Source organism: Notamacropus eugenii, chromosome 1, assembly GCF_028372415.1.
Source record: "Notamacropus eugenii isolate mMacEug1 chromosome 1, mMacEug1.pri_v2, whole genome shotgun sequence".
NCBI lineage: Eukaryota > Metazoa > Chordata > Mammalia > Diprotodontia > Macropodidae > Notamacropus > Notamacropus eugenii.
Genome location: NC_092872.1, coordinates 673240624 through 673262637, shown reverse-complemented (window position 1 = coordinate 673262637; position 22014 = coordinate 673240624). Strand labels below are relative to the sequence as shown.

Below are 22014 nucleotides of genomic sequence, written 5' to 3'. Positions count from 1 at the left end.
TCCAGTTCCTTAAAACACAAGTCAGAGCATGTTAAAGCATATCCCCTCCTCCCAACTCAAATTCCAGTGCCTCCTTATTACACCTTTAGGATCAAATATGAATTCATTTGGCCAGGAAAGCTTCACAACCTAGCCCCTTCAATCTTTCTAGTCTTCTGACTTAATTGTCTTCCTTCCAACCCCACTCCCAGCCCTGCTGCCTACTTACTGTTCCTCACACCATACCCCATCATCTGTTTCTGTGTCTTTGGAATGGCTGTTTCCAATACCTGAATACATTTCCTCCTCAGCTGGGTGTTGGTGGTTTTCTTCAAGACTCAGTTCAAGCTATCTTCTTCATGAAGCCTTTCCTAACTCCTTCTCCTACCTAGTGTCCTCCCTAACCTATTTTATTTTATTATGTTCTGTACATATTTATATTTATATATTATCTAACTGGAATGTAAGCTCCTTGAGAGACGGGTCTGTCACTTTTATCATTGTATCCCCAGGGCTTAGTCAAATGTCTGGAACACGGAAGTTAGTTAATAGAGACTTCCAGATTGGGGTGTGAACTGACCCACAGTTTTAACACCCTTAAGAACTATCTGCAACACCCAAAAACAGATCATTAACCCCCCAAAAAATCAACTTGTTATACATTTTTGGAGATATATAGTTTTAAACAGGGATACTTGGCCTTCCTTAGCCACACTCTTCCAAGTAATCATGCAAAACAAGAAGCACTGTTAATTGCAAGCATGCTGTACTGTACTGCCCACCCTCTGGAAAAGGTCTGAAACCCAAGAAGTTCAGAAAAAAACAAATATGGATTGGTAATGAGAAAACTTGAATATGTGAGACCCAGAAGAAAGAATCCTCAAATGAAGAAAAGTCTCCTGTACTTTATCTTCCATTATGCCTTTACCTACTCATGCTCAAAAGAGACCTAGCAATAAATAGTACATGTGCAACGAGGATTAGTTAGTGAAAAGGAGCGAATATTTAAAAATCATTACAAGAAACTTGTTGCAATAAGAATTCAAGGAAACCTGACGTTTTTCTGGACAACATGAGGGCTGAGAGAGAAGAAATCCATCATTTTTTGCCAAAAGCTAATGATGTAGCAATAAGACTGGATTTGACATTGGAGGCTGAGTTTGAATCGTGGCTCTACTATTTACTTCTTGTGTCACCCTGAGGAAATCACTTAACTTCTTTGTGCCTCAGTTTCTGTCCACTAAAAAGTGAAGATCTGACTAGAATACTTCTTATTAAGATCCTTTGAACTTATGCTCATCCCAACAGGTCCCAACAGTTCATCAACTTAAAATGACTCTTTTTGATGATATTTATTACAACTAATAAAGGCCATTCTCTGTCAACAACTATGACTGAAAAGTCCAAAAGTCAAAGTCTTTGCTCTTCAGAGCTTTCTAAAGAGCTAGAATCTACTTACTCTCTGATTTCCCAGAGAGATCTCAATAAGGGACTGCAAGATTTCTTGTCCCTACAGACAGACTTCAGGACCAGTTAGAGCCTAGTTGACCTCACCAAGATTTTCTTAACATTAACACATTAATCCTGTTGGATTCACTGACTTGTTCCTAATCATACCTTTAATTCTGAGCCAGAAGTCCAAACTGGGAATCCATTTAGCCAAAGAAATTCAAAAGCAGAGAAAACTAAATCAAGTCATTCCCACCTTAGTATTAACTACTTTGATTAGATATATACTGAACTGAGATTACCTATAGTAAAAGGAAAGGGAAGAGGGTTGATCTAGAGAGAAGAAAAAAATAAAGGAAGAGGTGTTTGAAAAGATGGAAATGAGGAAGATGATAAACAAAATGAAGACTCTTACACTCACAAGTGTCTTTCCTAGCTTTCTTACTCATAGGATTCCCCTCAAAACCTATTTCTCACACATTTCTATTACCTCAACTTAATTTTGTTTTATAGCTGATATTTCTAGAACTCTAGCAAATAAGAGCAGTGACGAAGGCCATCTTTGCTTTAACCTTTCTCTTACTGGAAAGACTTCTTGTATATCTTCACTATAGATAACAATAGCTCTTGATTTTTAAAGACTTAATCATAGTAAGTAGAGGTTCATTTATTCCTATGCTTTTTAGTGCTTTTTAAACATGAATACTATATTTTGTCAAAAGTCTCTACATCTACTGATATAATCATGTAATTTACATTTTTTTTTGTTATTGATATTGTCTTATGTTTATAGTTATCCTAATGTCAGACCATTCCTACATTTGTTTGTAATTACTACCTGGTCAATGTGAATATTCTTTGAATATATTGCTGAGGCTGTTTTGTTAATATTTTAGTCAATATTTTTGCATCTTATTCATTTGTAATATTGGCCTATAGTTTCCACAACCTCTATTTCCAGAGTTATTTGTCACTATTCCAGGCAAACTGCTTCTATCTCTTGTCAAAAAGGTCCCTGAACCTTCACACCTCTTTGCGTCCCTCTTCCTAGATTTGGTGCATTTCTACCCATTCTTAGGGATTCCAGCTCAAATGTTACTTCTACTCCAAAGTTTTCCTTCATTCTAAGGCCATCTCACTTTCCCCGATATGAATCTTCTTCCCTTTTACTCCTAAGGCACTTTCAACACTTGAGACTTACATGTGAATAACTACTATGTCAAGTCAATGTGCTATCTCTACTATTAGATCATTATGGCTGAGACTGGTAGGCTTAACCCTCTCAATGGCTAGTCTTTCTTTAAGGAAACAAATGTTTGCTGAATAACAACACTTTCAGATTTATGCACCTGCTTTACAGGCAATGTCACATCAACAAATATGCATAAATGAAATGCACAGAAATGAAAGTAAAGACCCATGGTCAAGTTAGATCAGGGTTTCCAGAGCAAATATCAAAAAAAGCATCTGCCAAGGCTCTGAAAGAAGATGCCAATTTCCATTCTGCCACATCTTCCCACCCCCAGACAACTTGATATAGCAGCAGTTAAAGAAATCATATGCTCATCCCCCAGGCTTGGCTTAAAACATCAGACAAAATTTCTACTAGGACAGTAGCAAGCTTTAAAAAGAAAGGAGCAATGCCAAACATGAAGACAAATATGTATCCTTTAAGTATCAAGCTAAAAAAAAAAGTAATTCCAGTTTTAAAAAGCAGCAGGAGGAAAAAGCAACATCCAGCTTCTCCATATTTCCTACCTGCCCTTCTTTCTTCCCTATAATGATCTGGAGATTTGGGAGTGTGCACCTAATTTTCAAGTGTTAAATGCATGCCAAGGTAGTAACAAAAAGGTCAAATCTCCAATCACAGTGAAGCTGAAAATTGAGGCAGATATCTAGATTATTCAGATGAGAGATTTCCCTAAATTATCCAGAAATATACCTTGACCTCATTTTTAAAAACAATACTCTATTATATTTCTCAGTACCCTGGGTAGAGAATTACATCACTACACTGCATCATAACCGCACTCAGTCAACAAACATTAGTTAAACCTCTTTTGTGCAAAGTCCCTTGCAAGGCCCGTAAGAAGACAAAAAGTTTAAGTAAAAAGAGTACAGCTTTAATCCATGATTTATTCCATCTGTGTGAGTCCAGGCTGAAACCTTTCTAGCTTTCTCTCAGAGAGTTGCTGTGGCTAAAACACTCATTATACTGAAGCCTCAAAGTCATGTCTATCTCCACCCCACAATAAGTTATCAAAGCAGAACTTCTATCGAGAAAAACACAGCATACATCTTTAAATATTCCTTTTAGATTATCACAAATCTTTAGAAAGCAGAGATCATTATTTGTCTCTTCTAAAAGCCTAGCATGGTACTACATGTATAATATGGGTACATATACAGTATGGTTCCCTGCCCTCTCAAAAACATCTACATCTTCCCAATTCTTTGAGTCGTCCAGAGCTAACCATTTAAGACTGCAGCATGCCCTCCTCAAATCTCAAAAACTTTGGTACCTTCCTCTGGCTTCTTCATTGTATTAGTTACTGCCTGCCACTCATTTGGCCTATTAATATAAAGCAATATACATGAATTCTCATGTATACATAGCTTATCGCCAATAAAATTCAAGATCCTTGAGGATGACTACCTGTCTTACACCTTTCACAATCAACTAATACAGCTCTGTACGTTGCAAATTGTTGTGTTCGTCCTTCTTTCCTGAAGAAGTCCATGCCATCAGAGAAATGATGACATGACTTGCACTTGACTTTGTTTTGAATGAGGGAGGGCTGACATTGCAAATATTTCTCAAAGAAAGGAGAATGCCATTTCTAGCAATGTTCTATGTTTGTTACCATCCACCTGTCCTACAAAAACCTCAACAATAGACACCTACATATCCTTTGATGAAAACAAGTCCAAAAAAGATAGATAACATATAGTTAGATCAAAAAGAAAAGGAATAGTGGACCAGAGAGAGAGAGAGAAGTAAATAGTACAGGTCTCAGGAAAGGGTTGCAGCAAATATTCCCACAAGAGAAACTGTAAACAGATATGGACCGTTTTCAACATGACTGCAAACTATCAAGAACTATGAAAAAAATGTTCCAAATCACTACTGAGAGTTAAAATAACTCTGAAGTTTTCACCTCATAACCATCAAACTGGCAAAGATGGGAAAAAAAAAAGGGTTGTAGGGAAAAGGCAGGCACACCAAAATACTATTGGATGAATTGCAAATTAATCTAACCATTATAGGAATTGATTTACTATTATGTGACAAAAGTCAATAAGCTGTTTTACACTAAATATATATGTATATATACATACACACACACACACACACACACCCCAAAATACTTTAAAGTACTATATTTTTTTGTGGTAGCAAAAAACTACAAAACAAGTGGGTATCCATCTATTGGGGAATGGCTGAACATAGTATGTGAATGTAATGAGTTCAAAGAAAAATGATAAGACTTGCATGAACTAATTCTTAATTAAAGTAAGTAGGACCTAAGAGAATATATTCAAACACATAAAATATCAATGACACAACACTAAAAAAAAGTTGAGCTACTGAGAAATTATATAAAATGATCCAGTAAAGACTATATAATGGTCCTAGATAACATAAGGAAACACATATCCCTCCTTCTGATAAAGTAGAAGATAGTGGATACAAAGTGCATATTGTCAGACCCAATCATTTGCTTTTGCTTAACTGTTTCTTTGTTACCAGGAAGGCTCCAGAGAGGAGGGAGTGTTAAAATACAGTGAAATGAATGACATAAAAACAAAAGGCAACAATAAAACATTTTTTCAAAATAAACACTTGGAATGGAAAAAACTGTGTTCTAACTCAATCAATGACCTCCTGACTCTTCTGCTAATGCTATGCAGACCAGTTTATGAAGTCCAGATATGATCCACAGTTCCAACCAGCTATGATATAATAGAAAGAACACAGAATATGGAATGAAGACATCTGGATTCCTGGCTTGGTTCTGTAACTTACAGGTCATGTGCCTTTAAATATGTCTCAACTTGTCTGAATCTCCATTTCTTTGTTTAAAATGAAGATTTTTCTTCACAGGGTTGTTGGGAAGCTCAAATGACCATTTAATACTGTATAAACCATTAAGTGTGTATAGTTACTACAGAGTAATAAATAACAACATGATAGGAAGCTATACTAAGCCTTCAAAGACCATAGACACCAATACAAATAATGAATATATATGAACAAGGATTGTAGGATGAAATAAACTGAAACATGAAAAGTAGGTGACATTTTCTAGTTGTACTGTATGTTTTTCTACTGAACAACCTGCCACTTCATGAGATGTGACTGCAGGTTTTTTTGTGCTAACAGCTTCTCAGCTCTCAATAAAAAGTTTTCCATGGCATGGTTCATATTGCCACATCTATTTAAAAATGAAAGAAGTGCTAATAAAAGGCAACAATTTTTTTGAAAATCTTTGACTAACAACTGTTTTCAAAGGACTATTTCCTTTAGAAGGATGTTATAATTTCTCTTCATAGCTTGACTACATATTTCACCCAGAAGAAAAAAGCAAAACAAACAACACCTGTAGAGACCTCATATTAAACCTGGTCATGCAAAATACTGTCAGTAATATCTCTTCCACAATTTTCTCTGCAGGAGGGAGAATAAAAGTAAAGGAGATTCAGTTCTAAAGAGATATGGAAAGTCAACTCCAGACGTTTAAAGGTTGATTTTGGTTGCCTGGAGCAATTTAGAATTCCAACCATCACAAGGCAGTGAACACTTCAGATGATTAAATGACAGAGGCATTACTCCCTTCACTTCAAATATATTTCCAATCAGTTTTGAGGGGGTGTGGGGTGTTTAAAGAGGACTAGCACTGCTGAGTGCTTTCCAGGGCTACTCATCTACCTTTGGCGTCCACCTGGCACTCAGCTCTTAACCTGTGACTCTAAAAAGTTATACGGTATGCTCAGCAGGCACATCCCAGTAAACTGTCTCAGCAGACAGGCTAACCCAGGTTGAGGGTAACCAACAGGACCCAAATCCATCAGTGGGGGAGGGGGACTGTAATCTCTACTCAAGCATGTGAAGACTTCCCCCGAAGTGGAATGGGCAGATGAGAATGATTTGTCCCAACAGTCACGTAGGCAGCTGAAGCAGGTGCCGAGGAGCTTTAGAGCCTGGACAGACATTGAAGACGCTGAAGTCATCCACTGTATCCTGGGCCATTGCCAGTCATCCAGACTTTTGTCTTACCACCAAACATCAATGATTCTGAAAAAGTGAGGCTGGTGTCTGTGTGCAATTCTGTCTCACTTAAATACAATTCATTCACGAGTCAAGACACCATCCCATGATGTCACTGATCCTCTTAAAAACCAAGGACACGACAACCACAACATTAAGTACATATGTGCAGGTCCTAAGAGGTATTTTTGAAAAGCCAACGAAGAATTAAATAAGCAATTATTCCTGTAAACTGCTATGATCTCCAATTATTATCAAATTCTTATCAAACTGAGTAAGTAGACACTTTAGAATGCTTGTTCCCTTAATTACAATCAAATGACCAATTATTTAAATTAAGCACTTAGATCAAATATTATATTATAGTTCCTATTAGTATATTTTTAAAGTCTTTCAAATCACTGCTTTTGTAATATTTACTTCTTAAATTATTACATGGGTTTATATTCATAGCAGCAGCATATAAGTATAATATTAAATTTTTTAAGGGGAAAGAGCTTACTTCTATCCTAGTCATATTATGTGGAGAACCTTATTTAGTTCTAGGCATCACATTTTAGGAAGGGTATAATAATGGCTCCCTGTCATGTCTCCTCATCAATATGAGGTACAGAACAAAATTCCGTAACTTGTACCACTACCATCCAGAAACTAAGATAAAGGAAAACTTTAAAAGTTGTAGTGCAAACACATTCCTGTATGATTTTTGCACAAAATTATTTCAAACACAAAAGAAAATGCCTATATTAGAATAGCATATATATTTTTAAATACCCTTCTTGTTAAATGCTTTAAAAGTTTTATTTCCTGAGCTCAAGACACCAGTCCAAATTCTTAGAGAGGAACGAAACTGTATTGATAATAGCTATATGTGGAAAAGATTACTCCCCCTCTCAAGAATAATAAGTCTATAGATAACCACCATCTGGCCTAGAAGAATAGAACCTCCCAACTCAAGACCATTGAGAATATTTCTAAACCTGAGTCCAGATGCCCGTTTAGTCAATTATGTTGAGTCCAATATTATGACTCAGATTGAGTACCAATGAAGCAGATAACTGCAAAATATAAGCTTGAGATATAAAAACCTAGAAGCTAGGCCAGCTCATGTGCCTGCCCTACATGAGTATCAACATTCACCCATACAAAAACCTATTAAAGGCTAAGTGTGATGTCAAAGAAGCTGCCTTGCAGCACCCTTCTCTATCATCATGGGAACCTGGTTGGTAGTGCTATATTTTTCAATTAATTTTCTGGATATCTAAGTTTTGCTCACTGGCTTTCTTTCTGCTTCTCTTGCAGGTTGGCCAACTCACCACACAGTCACCTATTTAGAAAGCATTTGCTACTAAATGGCCAGGAGTAGACAGAAGACATCATCTCCCCTAAAATTAACCCCATAAGTCCAAAATAGTCATTAACATGCTGGAAGCATCCTGAAGAGAGCAACTAAGATACTGAAAGACCCCAAGATCATTCCATAAGAGTAGCTGAAGGTAATGGGGATGCCAGCTTTAAACGAATGATCCTGTGATTAGCCTAGAAAAGAGAAGACTTAGGGAGGACAAGAAACCTGACAACCAACAAATTCGTTAAGCCTATGTAGTAGATAACACAATACAAAGAAAAATGAAAGCATTCTTGCCCTCAAAGACCTTAAGTAGGGTGGAGGAGGGAGAGAAGAAGAGATATATACATATCCAAATATATACAAAATAAATATCTGAAATTTTTTGTACAGAAGGCACTAGCAACTAAGAAGATCAAGAAAGGCTTCATGTAAAAGATAAGATTGGCCTGAGCCTTAAAGAAGATCTGGGACTCTAAGATTCCCTCAAGGCAAAGGGTACAGTCTGCTCCAAGGCAAAAAGATGGGCCTCAAACTGCGGTGTGTAAAAGTGATGGGCACAGCTGGAAAGATAGACTGGAGCCAAATGTTTGCTCCTAGAAGTCATCACTCCCTGTGACTTCTAGGAGTGCCCTGGTCAAAGCTGTGCTCTGGGAAAATCACTTGGGCAGCTGTGGCGGGGAGTGGGGAAGGAATTCATTAGAAAAGGAAGAGACATGAGACCATGTTCAAGTATTTTAAGAACTGTCACATGAAAGAGGGATCTACTGGTCTCAGAGAGCTTAACTAGGAGCAGTGAGAAGGGGCAGACAATTTACATTTTTTAATATAATTAATTTTTAGTTTTCAACATTTACTTCCATAAAACTGTTTTAAATTTTCTCCCACCCCTTCCCAAGATGGTGAGCAATATAATATAGGCTCTACTTACACATTTATATTAAACATTTTCACATTTGTCAGGATGTAAAGAAGAATTAGAACTAATGGGAGGAATAACAAGAAAGAAGAAACAAAATAACAAGAGAAAAGGAAAACAAATAGTATGCTTCCATCTGTATTCAGACTCCAAAGTTCTTTCTCTGGATGTTAACAGAATCTTCCATCATGAGTCTTGGAGTTGTCTTAGATCCTTGCATTGCTGGCAAGACCCACATCTATCAAAGTAAAGTCATCACACAGTGTGGCTGTTACTGTATATAATGTTTTCCTGGTTCTGCTCATTTCACTCAGCATCAGTTCATATATGTCTTCCCAGGTTTTTCTGAAATCCACCTGATCAATAATTCTAATAGTGCAGTAGTATTCCATTACATTAACATACCACAACTTGTTCTGCCATTCCCCAATTGATGGACAAACCATCAATTTCCAATTCTTGGTCACCACAAAAAGAGCTACTATAAATATCTTTGTACATGTGGGTCCTTTTCCTATTTTTATAATCTTTCTGGGATACAGCCCTAGAAGTAGAATTGTTGGATCAAAGGGTAGGCACAATTTTATAGATCTTTGGGCATAGTTCCAAATTGCTCTGCAAAACGGCTAGATCAGTTCACAACTCCACCTACAATGCATTAATGTTTCTATTATCCCACTTCTCCAACATCTATCATTTTCATCACATTAGTCAATCTGGTAGGTGTGAGGTGGGTACCTCAGGGTTATTTTAATTTGCATTTCGCTATTAAACAGTGATTTAGATCATTTTTTCATATGACTAAAGATAGCTTTAGTTTCTTCATCTGAAAACTGCCTGTTCATATCCTTTGATCATTTTATCAATTAGGGAATTACTTGTACTCTTATTGACTCAGCTCTATACATATCTTAAAAATGAGGCCTTTATCAGAGGCACTGACTATAAAAATTGTTTCCCAGCTTTCTGCTTCTCTTCTAATCTTGGTTGTACTGGCTTTATTTGTACAAAAACTTTTCAATTTATTGTAATCAAAATCATCCACTTTTGCATTTCATAATGTCTACTATCTCTTGTTTAGTCATAAATTCTTCCCTTCTCCATAGATCTGACAGGTAAACTATTCCCTGCTCTCATAGTTTGCGTATAATTTTTGTCTAAATCATGTACCCATTTTGATTTTATCTTGGTGTAGGGTGTAAGATGCTGGTCTATGCCTAGTTTCTGCAATACTATTTTCCATTTTTCCCAGCAGTTTTTGTTAAATAATGAATTCTTTTTTCTTTGGGGGGGGGGGGGGGCAGGGGCGGGGAAGCCAAGGCAACTGAGGTTAAGTGGCTTGCCCAAGGTCATACAGCTAGAAAGTGTCTGAGGCCGAATTTGAACTCAAGTCCTCCTGACTCCAGGACCCATGCTCTATTTATTGCACCACCTAGCTGCCCCAAAATAATGAGTTCTTATCCCAGAAGCTGGAGTCTTTGGATTTATCAAACAGTAGATTACTACAGTCACTGACTACTGTATCTTGCATACCTAACCTATTCCACTAATCCATCACTCTAATTCTTAGCCAGTTATCAAGTAGTTTTGATGACTGCTGCTTTATAATACAATTTAAGATCTGGTACAGCTAGACTACCTTCCCCTGCATTTTCATTAATTCCCTTGACATTTGGGACCTTTTGTTCTTCCAGATTAATTTTGTTACTGTTTTTTCTAGTTCTATAAAATAAGTTTTTGGTAGTTTGGTATGACACTGAATAAGTAAATTAATTTGGGTATAATTGTCATAGATAATAATATTGGGTATATTAGCTCGGCCTACCTATGAACAACTTATATTTTTCCAATTATTTAGATATGACTTTAATTATGTGAAAAATGTTTTGAAATTGTGTTCATATAGTTTCTGGGTTTATTTTGGCAAGTAGACTTCCAAATATCTTATAATGTTTATAGTAATTTTAAATGGAATTTCTCTATCTCTTGCTGTTGGGCTTTGCTAATAATATAGAGAAATGGCAATGACTTATGTGGGTTTATTTTATAATCCAATTTAATTCTTAATAGAACTGTCTCCCAGTAAAATTAGTTACAGAAGGAAGTTGAAGATTCTTACTTCACTAGAAGATCAGACAAAAGCTTGATCGATATACTACAGATCCAGATAGGTATAGAGCTGACATTTAAATAGTATAAGGCACTCCAAGAAGAAAAAATTCCAGCTACCAGATGCAAGTCTGAGTTTTCTGGTATTAGAAGTTCTTGGGGCCCCAAAAGGCTAAGCCCAGGATTACAAAGCGTATGTGCTAGAAGTAGGACCTAAAGCAGGTCCTCCCAGCTTCAAGACTGGCTTTCTATCCACCATGCCACACTACCTGAATCCTTATGTAATATGAGTTAGATAAAATGGTTTATGTGGTTTCTTCTAACTCTTAGGTTTTATCTCTTCAAGTTAGTTTAAGTCAGCACCAACAACAAAAAAAATTTTGGTTAAGATTTTAGATAGAAGGACCCCCTGAAGTCTTTTAATCCAATCCTCCAACAGGGAACTAAGGTCCAGAATCACTCAGTCAAAAAGTGTTTATTAAGTGCTTACTATGTGCTAGGCACTGTGCTAAGCACTGGATACAAGAAAAGGCAAAAACAGTCTCTGTTATGAGGTTTTCAAGGAGTTCACAATTCTTCACAATTCTAATGGGAAAAATAACATGTAAATAACAGATAATACAAGAGATATACAGAGTAGATTAAAGATAATATGAGAGAAGGAACTAGCAGTTGGGAGATGAAGAAAAAAGGGAGGGAGAGAGAGGGAAGGAAAACGTAGAACCTGAGCTGAGTCCTAAAAGAAGCCAAGAAGTTCAAGTAGGCAAGCATAAATAGATCACAAAGTGAAAGTAAGGGAGAAAGATCTTAATAAGTCTGGAAAGGTAGGACAGGACCAAGTTTTGAAGATCCAAGGAGTTCTGGAGCTCACATGGTCACAGCTAATCTTCAGAAAAATCACGTTGGCAGCTTATGTAGAAAATGAATTGGAGTAGGAAAACCTGAAGCAGGTAGACCAGTTAGAAGGCTGCTGCAACAATCAAACCAGAGGTAATAAGGGTGTGAACTAGAATAACGGTACACAGGAGTGATGTTGTGAAAACAGAAATAAGATCGGACTATAGATTAAATAAGTGGGTTAAGTCAGAGAAAGAAGCTGAAGATGAAATTAAGGTTACTAACCTATAACTTCTAGGATGGTAGTAAGTTCAATTCTAATAGGTTAATAAGCAATATGGGAAGATTTGAAGGGAAATATAATGAGTTCCATTTTGGACATATTGAGTTTGAGACACTTTTTCACCACCCAGTTCAAAATATCCAAGAAAGACTAGACGTCTTTCTGATCTGAGAATCATCTGCATGAAAAGTTAAGTGAACCCACAGGAGCTAAGATCACAAAGTTAAATAGCATAAAGTGAAGAGAAGAGGGCCCAGGATAGTGTCTTGGAGGACCCTTAGGGAGAGAGTGACATGGATGGAGAGGTCTGAGTGGTAGGAGGAAAACCAGGAGAAAGCAGTGTCATTAAAAACTAGAGAAGAACAAGTAGCCAGAAGAATGTAATAAACAATGTTGCATGCTTTAGAGAGGTCAACAAGAACTGGTAAAAGACTTTTAGATTTTACAATTAAAATAATCACTGTTAACTTTGAAGAACGATAGTTTCAACTGAAGAAGGTGCACAACCAGACTACAGAGGAATATGAAGAGAATAAATAATCAGGGAATCCATGGAAGCTGCTAAGGAGCAAAGGATTTCAGATTATATGATAATGCAGATTTGAGTGAGTCCACCAAGACGTCAAGATAGGGAAGGGCAAAGAGTATAGCCAGCGTAGGCATGACACCTTGGGAAAGAACTAAGATATACAACTGGAGGTCAGGATGAGGATGAAGAAGGCTAAGGGTTGTAAGGCTTAAGGAAAGATTAAGGATTAACAAATAAGCATTTATTAGGCACTTACTATGGGCAAAGCATAGTAAAAACACTGGAGATACAAACAGTAAAAATTGTTCTTTACTCTCAGAGTTCACATTCAAATGGAAAAGACAACACAAAGTCAGATGGAAAAAACTCATGGTCTTTAGACTACAACTAAAAAACTGGTAATGCACCTTCTCTAATGACAGTTCCACGGATCAAATATACCCATTTCTGCGTTGAACCACTGGTCTAAACCAAAGGCTCTGATAGTGAGGAACTTTCATTTTCAGTCTTTGGTAACTGTGGCTGTGGAACAGCCAGGGGCTTCAGTCCCTTCAGAAGTGGCTGCCAGGTTGCATCTCCTGTTGTTTGCTTCCGGGATAATAGCTGGTGGGGCTGGGCTCCAAGCAGGTCTAGTGGTTTGTGGGGGAAGAAGAGGGAAAGTGCTCTGCCCTAGGTTCTTGAACTCAGCATCCCGAGCTATCTTTATTGTCCAAAGTAGGCAGCTACTTCTACATCTAAGTGCATCGTACTCTTACTACAGTACACTCTACCCATCCCAAACTAACTATCCATGTCAGAAACATAAAAAGACACTTTTTAGTAGCAGCAATGTATTATACGCACAAGAAGCCACTAATTCAAAATACTGACACTCATTCTCATTTCTTCCACTCACGGGTATATTCTGAGAACTAGAGTGTAAATTGTCCTTGAGAGGCACTAGGGACAGTGGATGGAGTGCCAGACTTATATGCCAGAAGACTTGGGATTCAAATCCTTCTTTTAACATTTATGTGAGCATAAAAATATCATTTATTATCTCTGAATCTCAGTTTCCTCAGTTGTAAAATGGGAATATTATTACTTGCAGTATCTACTTCACAGGGGTTGCTATAAAACTCTGGTGAGGATAGCATTTATAGTGTTTGCCAAGCACTGTACTTAAAGTCATTCAGTGAAATATTCAGTTTAATGTAATCTGCATTATAATAAAAGAAAGTTTGGCCCAAATAAACCTAAGCCCATACAATTAAAGATGAGGTGTCGATTTCGAAGTGGATGTAAACATCAATCCCAGGTCAGCTAACTAGGTTTACTGGCAAAATTCAGAACTATTGACGAAATTTTACTACCTAGATTCAAGTGCAACAGTCTTACATAATTTTTGATTCTGAAATCTTAGTAATTTTGGTTCAGATCAGAGAAATGAGCTCTAGACTAATTTTATGTTATCCTATGTATTTAGAAAGCAGGCATCGTTAATGAAAGTTAACAGAGTAAGCTAAGTATTTTTAGAACAAACCTGAAATCCATTAAGATGTATGTAAACAATCCTTACTCAAAACTCTGATAGTCCATGTCCTTAAGGGCAACATAAATTTTGAGAACTAGAATGTAAACTGTCCTTTACAAATTATGTTACCACCACACAATTTAGAGGTCAGCCTTGCAAATAGTTACCTGCTCAGGATAAAAAGTTAAGAACGCTGTTCTAAATGCGTATTTCAGAGAAGAAGTCATTTAAAGACAATGATAAAATTCAAAGGACTAAACAATTTGACCTGATTTCTTCCCACCTTGTTCTCTCCAATTTTTCCTATTTTCTACTCTTTACTCTGCATTTCTAACTTCTCCACTTCTGTTTCACTCATTCATTCAATAAATATTTATTAGGTGTGGGCAGCTGGGTAGTACAATGGATAGAGTACCAGTGCAGGAGGCAGGAGGACCTGAGTTCAAATCTCATCTCAGACACTTGACACTCACTAGCTATGTGACCTTGAGCAAGTCACTTAACCCCTAATGCCTCATCTAGGATCATCTCCAGCCATCCTGATAAATATCTGGTCACTGGATTCAGATGGCTGTGGAGGAGCAGTGAGGCTGGTGACCTGCACAGCCCTCCCTCACTCAAAACAAAGTCAAGTGCAAATCATGTCAGTGTTTCTCTGATGGCATGGTCTTCTTCAGCAAAGAAGGACAAACACACATTTATTAGGTGTCCCCTATACATCAGGCACTGTGCTAAGCACTGGGGAAACAAAAAGAGGCAAAGGACAGTCCCTGCCCTCAGGTAACTTACAATCTAATGGGGAAACAACATGCAAACAAATACATACAAAGATATCTACAGGATAAATGGGAAATATTTTAAAAGCATTAGAATTGAGGGGCTTCCTATCCGAGGTGAGACTTAAGTTGGAACTTGAAGGAAAGGAGGGAGAGCATTCCAAGCCAGGAGAAAGTCAGAGAAAATGCCCAGTGCTGAGAGATGGAGTATTTTGTTCATGAACAGTCCAAAAGGCCAGTGTCACCAGGTCAAAAAGTACATATTAGGGAGTAAGGTGTAAAAAGACTGGAAAGGTAGGAGGTGGGGTTGGTTAGGAAAAGCTTTGAATGAAAAACACAGTATTTTGTCTTTGCTCCTAAAGGAGGCTCCTGGGGGTGGGGGGAAGGAAGGGGTTGCTAGGAAAGTAACTTTAGTGGCTGAAAGGAGAATGGAGTGGAATGGGGAAGAGACTTGGAGCAGGCAGCTGGCTATTGCAATAATCCAGGTATGAGGAAACAAGGGGCCAAACTAGAATGGTAGCAGTTTCAGAAGAGAGAAGGGGACTTAGTAGAGAAAGGCTGTAAAGGTGAAATCTACAGGCCTTGGCAACACATTGGGGGATAGGGGTGAAAGGGAATGGAGAGATAAAGAGGAGTCCAGGATGACTCCTAGGTTGTGAGTCTGAGGAACTAGAAGGATGGTGTTGCCCTCTATGGTAACAGAGAAGGTCCAAATTTATCACAGAATTAGAATTTGCCTACACAAATTCAAATTTAATTTCCAAGCACCTAGATGTTATGAATGTGGGTTAGGTAGTGAAGACAAATCAAAGATAAGTTTACTTCTATTCAAGCTCAGAGCAGACATTCTAATTTTACATACTTCCTTATTTAAGGTTAAATGGAATCTGCATTTTATGCAAATTTTTAGACCAAATGTGCAAAGTCAGATATATTACTGTACTGGCAGAAATTAAAGAAAATAAGTCAATGATCTCTACCAGGACTTGCTTTCACCTCCATCCTCATCTAGTCCTTCCTCTCTGGATTGACTAAATCTTATCAATCAAGTGGGAAAAGGGTATTTGCTAAAGAGTGAAATTTTCTGCTTTCTGAAACCTCTCCCTCTTCAGGAATATGCTGGTAGTCCAAAACATTAACTGGAAAGGGTCTAGCCTAGCACCTGGCACAGTTAATAAATGCTTTTTCATCATATTGCTTAGTGTAATGTAATATCACAACAACCCATGACACAGAAAAGAAACTAAATTTATAGCGATTAAATTTATTTTTTACATCCTCAATCTAGGGCTTTGGATCCCAGAGCCCAAACTACTTTGCATTTCCTCCCTTTTCTCTAACTTTTCTCCTCCTTTCTTCTTAGTGTTAAATACTGCCTTCACCCAAAGAAATGAAAGGAAAAGAATGCTATCATAGTTATTATATGCTACTGTATTCCTAAGGAGGAAAAGAGGCTTCAGAAATTAGGAATTCACTAGCACAACCCCTGGTCCTACTCATTAACAGGATATAATCAACCTATGGGGAAAGAATGAAAACTAATACTAAATGCAAGATGAAACTAGAAGGTTGACTGAGTCAGGGAGGGAAGGCTGGCCAACAATTTTATGTTGTTGTACTTTTTTAATCCCAGTTAAATCTATCTCATCTTGATTAAAAGGAGGATGTACTCATACCCACTCCAAAGTCTGATACAATAAGGCAGGGAATAAAGAATTTCAGCAACTTTAGAGACTAAGCAAACCTCTGAAAGATGATTAGGGTTCAGATGCAAAAGATACTGTCTTGTCTCTTTAAATGTTACTATTTTACCACCAAAAAAGGTGGCCTTCTAGATCAAGATCTCCAGAGACCAAGGCCCCTACCCATCCTGATGGAGGTAAGCCACTAAACTTTGGATCTCTGCCCCGGGGGAGTGCTATCTTGATTAGTAGGTGAATGAATGAAAACTCTAACCCACTAGTTGGCCCCACAGCATCTACCAAAAGATATCTTGCCATCTGTTCTGTTTCTAATGGACCTGATCCAACACTCCTCTCCTCTTACTCCCCCCCCACACACACACACACATCCACCCCCATCCCCTCTGGAAACAGTAATCAATGCAGCTACCTCGGCTACTAGAAAAGGTGAGATAATCAACCGGCAGATGGCTGTACTCAGAATCATGGTGACTCCCCAGACCAAAACTCTCATTCCTGAGTCCCATTTCCCCACCAGTTTCATTCCCAACCCCCACCCCAATTGACTAGGTCAGTTCTGTCACTTCTGTAATTGTATTTCCAAGATCTCCATAATGCTGCCACCAAGCCTGATGACCACCTTTTCATTCATTTTCATTCATAATGCTTAGTCTAATGCTTTTAGAAGAAAATTCAAGAAACCTTGAATTCTAAGAGCTTTCAATTAGCCAGGTGTTTTCTAGTTACTTTTAAATACTATCTTAGCTCAAGGAGTATCAGACACATGGACATATTTTGAAAAAAACCTGGAAATCTGTAACACTTCTACTCCCTATTTCTATGACCTCAGGGCTGCTGTGAAAAAAAGTCACCTACACGTTAGGAAGCAACATACATGTCAGCTTTTTTTTTTTGACCTACGACTATGATTCCATTGGTGGTAGTTCTTTGTGTGTGAAAACTCCCTCCATCGATGCAGATGTATATTTATGCCTCTGTCATTTGTAATCTCAAAGCCCTGCCTTCTGCAAGAAAACCTTCCGAGTCCTCCTTAATCTTAGTGCATTCCTTCTGAGAGGTGTTTCTAATTTATCCTTTATGTAGCTTGTCTATACCTAGTTGTTTGCAGTCTGTCTCCATTAGAGTGAGTTCCCTTGAGAGCTGTAGCGATGTTTGCCTTTCTTTGAATCCCCATCTCATGTGACTGGCACACAGTAGGCACTTAATTAATGTTTGCTGATTTAGAAAATTCATTACCAGAAGCATGAAAAGGTTAACTGATATGACCAGGTACAACTACTAAGCCTCAGAAGCAGGGCTTAAAAACAGTCATTTCCATTTCCAAAGCCCTTTACCAATGAATTCAACCAAACAGAATTCCAAAAATAAAGGTAAATTTTCTAACCTTAAAACCAGAGTTGTTTTCAGCACTAATTTATTTTCATTGAAAAGGGCAATGTCTCTTTACCAGGAAGTACTCTTTACTTTTACCTCCAGCCCCAAACACTGCATTCCACAGAAGGTCAAAAATATACACTGAAATAAATTTACATTAAATATTACATATTGTTTCGGTCATATTCTGAAATTTAAGTTTAAAAGTACATTCAATAAAATATACTTGTAGGATGATTAAGATTTTCCTTTCACACATACCAAAAAAGACTTCTAATGATAACTTCCATGTAACACTTCACCTATGAGGAACATAGCCAAGAAACCATAAAGTGTCTTTTAAAAAAAAGGTTCTAAGCAGCCAAAATATACACCTGAGTTCATACACTTCATTCATTCAATAAACCTAATGAAAGACTGACAAGTATGCAGAAAACTCTACCAAGCTTTAGAGAAGGTAAGGAAAAGAAATTTATACAAAGTACAGCTACAACTCAATCTTATGGATATGAGGCCCTCTTAAATCTCTTCACTAAGGTCTTATTAGTCAACAAGCAATGTCTAGGTGCTGAGAATACAAAAACTGACCTTAACGACTATTCCAGAAGGCAAATACGCGTGGATAAAGAGAAAACAGACAATAGGGTGAGGCATTTGTGGGGAGGAACAGGAAAGGTTTCATGTAGAAGAGTGTCTGAGATAAGCCTTGAAGAAAGTTAGAAATTATAATAGGGGACAGGTAAGAAGGAAGTTAATTCAGTCAAGAGATTACCAATACTAAGGCAAGTGTGTGTGGTATGTGAGGAATAGTTATTATTTAGTCTTGTTCTGGGGTAGCTAGGTGGCTCAGTGGACAGAGTGCCCGCCATGGAAACAGGATGGACCTGAGTTCAAATGTCACCTGAGACATTTACTAGCTGTGTAACCATGGTCAATTCACTTAACCCTGTTTGCTTCAGTTTCTTCTTCTGCAAAATGAGCTGGAGCAGGAAATGGCAAACCAGTCCAGTATTTCTGACAAGAAAACCCCAAATGGGGTATGACTGAAAACGATTTGACAAGTCTGTTTTATATACTATTTTATAAAGACTCCAATAACTGATTAACTGGTTTCAAGTTCATAGCTAAGCAAAATCTGAAAAATTATAGCCACTGCTCTACGCACACGGAAAATTACTGATAAGCAGAAAGAAGATAAAGAAATAAACAGTTACTACTTACGTGTGTCTACAGTGCATCAACCACTGCATTAAACACTTTTTACAAATCTTTGTAAAATTTTACACTCTTCTCCTCCCAAGCAACCCTTCCAGGTAAGTGTTGTTATTATCTCCATTTTAAAGTTTAATCAAACTGAGGTTAAGTGACTTTTCAGTCCCACAGCTAGTAAGTGTCTAAGGGCAAATCTGAACTCAGGTCTTCCTGACGTCAAGGCCAGACCTCTTATCTATTGCAACACCAAAAATGCCTCTAAAAAAAATCATTAACCCATGCTCAAGATGCTTCATTGGCTCCTTTTTACTTCTAGGATACATTTTTTAAAAACCCTGTAGGGCATTTAAAACCCTTCAGAATTAGCTCTGGTCTATTTTTCCAGGATATTGTTCATTTATTCACTACCTTCGTGGTGGCTTACTCTACAGCACCTCATGTCCTCCATGCCTCCCTCCCCACATGAGCCTCTTAGAATCCAAACTTCCTTCAAGGCTCAGCTCAATCATCACTTGATAACCTCACTTGCTAGGATCTTTCCAGCCCCCCAAAATAACTCTGTATATATTTTAAACTACTTAACTGAGTTCAGGATGTATCCTTTTCAATATAAAGTATGTCACTCGATTCACTTTTGTCTCCGTACGACTTCACAGGGACTAATTTCTTAGCTTGACAAATAAATGCTTACTGAATGAATGCAGACAGAATTTTAAAAGCTTAACAATGGGAGGTGACTTACTATAAGGCACCACCATCAAAGTTATTTTTCATAACTTGCAATGAATTAACAACATACACTTCTAAACCACAGACATCTATGACTTAATCTCTGCGAGTGCTCCCTCCCATGTAGATCACATCCCTTCTAGGGAATTAGCCAACTCTTCATGAGTCGCTACTGCTTGGGAAAAAAAAAAAGTTTTACCTAGGAGCCAACTTTCTAGCTACTCCCAAGGCTTACCTAGCCTAGTTCTCCAATGACAACCAGCCACGAACTGGAAACGTTTCAGGTTTGGTAGGTCTGCTGGCACACCCTCCAAAAATCTACTTCAGACATTTCCCTGCCTGAGTGAGGCATCAAAGCAGAAACTCAGGGAAGCCCAATTTAACTTCAGCAGGTAATTAAAAAGTTCAATGATCTTAAGTATACCTTAAAATTTATATAAAGAAAATATTTTAAATGACTAGTTTTAAAAATAAAAGCTTAGTACTTTAACATTTAAAACGACTCCTTTACTGAATAATCTGGGGAAAAAACATTACTCCAAAAGACACTTACACTCTAGTATACATCAGCAAGTAAGTTTTCTTAAGGCTGGGAATAATACTGATTGCTCAAAAGAATAGCTAATAGATTAAAATTCTTAACATTTTAGTATAGCTTAGCAAAAAGACGTTTATCTAATGCTGAGAAATAACAGCCAATATCTAAAAACTCTTACATTCTAGTATACTTTAATAAAAAAAGTTTTCCTACTGTAGGGAACAACACTGGAAGTGTCAGTTATAGTCTCCGGTGCCTTTGTTGGCAGGCATCCTAATTAAGTATTCACCCAGGTAAAAGATTCTGATTTCTACAGTAACATGTACGGGGCTGATCCGGCTCATTTTCTTCCCATAAGGAGAAAAAGAATTTAACCTCGGTAACAAGTCCAGGACTATTTGGGATTACATGACATGGCTTACACCAACTTCTACTATCTCAAACGAAATAACAGGACAAAGTTGGCTGTGGGCGCGCTCGGTTCCTGGCCATTTGGGGCTTCGGTCCGGTCCAGACCCGGTCCTGCGAGCGGGGCACTGGCTGCGGCCAAGGACGGGCTGACTCGGGGTGACAGCCTGGACCGCCGCCGGGCAGGCCCGCAGGGACAGCGAACCCTTGGCGGCTCCGGGCAGGCCCCGGACCCGCGGACACCCGTGCAGCGGGCCGGGGGCTCGGCGCTGCCCGGCCCGACGGCGCCCCACCCCCACCCCCCGCGGCTGAAGGCACGCGCGGCCCGAGGCGGACGGTAACCCGGACCTCCCACCCCGCGGCAAGCCCCGGGGGGATGCCGGGTGAAGGGCTCCCCCCACCGCCCCGGGGCGCGTCCACGCACGCAGGGCGGACCCGCTCCGGGGAGCGGACGGTCAAGGACAGCCCCCCGCCCCCCCCCGGGGCAGGCCGGGCCGGCCCCACGCGCGCGCCCGCTCCCACTCGCTCCGGCAGCGGCCTAGGCGCGGACGAGCGGGCGGGAGGGCACGGCCGCGGGGAGCCCCGGAGGACGCGGCCCGGCGCGGCCCGGCCCTTACCGAGCGAGGACGGGGACGAGACGTGGTTGTCCTGGACCGCCGGCTCTCCGCCCCGAGGCCGCCCCCGCCGCCGCCGCCGCAGCTCCTGGGGCGGCCGCTGCTGCTGCTGCCTCCGCGCTGCCGCGTCCCCCTCCGCCATCTTGTACCGATTTAAAATTAACTCCCCGCTGACGTCAAACGCCGCGGCCGCTTTATCAACCTCCCGGGAGCCGGAGGGGGCGGGCGGCGGGTCCTAGCGCCGCCCGCGCCTTGCCCCGCCCCTCGCGGCCTCCGCCCCCCGGCCGCCGCGGGCTCGCACCCGCGCCCACCGCCCGCCGCCCCGCCTCGCGGTCATCCTCGCGCGGGGTGGGCCGCTGGGAGGCGGCTGGGCGACCCGCGCCTTCCCTCGTGCGGCTCGGGCGGCGGCCAATGGCGGCCGGGCC

The 22014-nt window shown here is 39.4% G+C and overlaps 1 protein-coding gene across 4 annotated transcripts in view; it reads right to left on the bottom strand.

Annotated features, from left to right (window-relative positions):
* The window catches only part of ATL2 (atlastin GTPase 2), a 76046-nt gene extending 54239 nt beyond the window's left edge, over window positions 1-21807 (bottom strand). Inside the window, exon 1 of one of the 4 annotated variants that reach the window (XM_072635835.1) lies at window positions 21593-21807. In XM_072635835.1, the coding sequence (XP_072491936.1) occupies window positions 21593-21731 (139 nt within the window). In that variant the 5' untranslated portion in view covers window positions 21732-21807. Of the gene's footprint in view, window positions 1-5162; window positions 5972-20264; window positions 20409-21592 lie in introns of those variants that run through there. The other 3 variants (XM_072635836.1, XM_072635834.1, XM_072635837.1) reach the window with 3 other exon arrangements.
* Window positions 21808-22014: the final 207 nt, after the last annotated feature.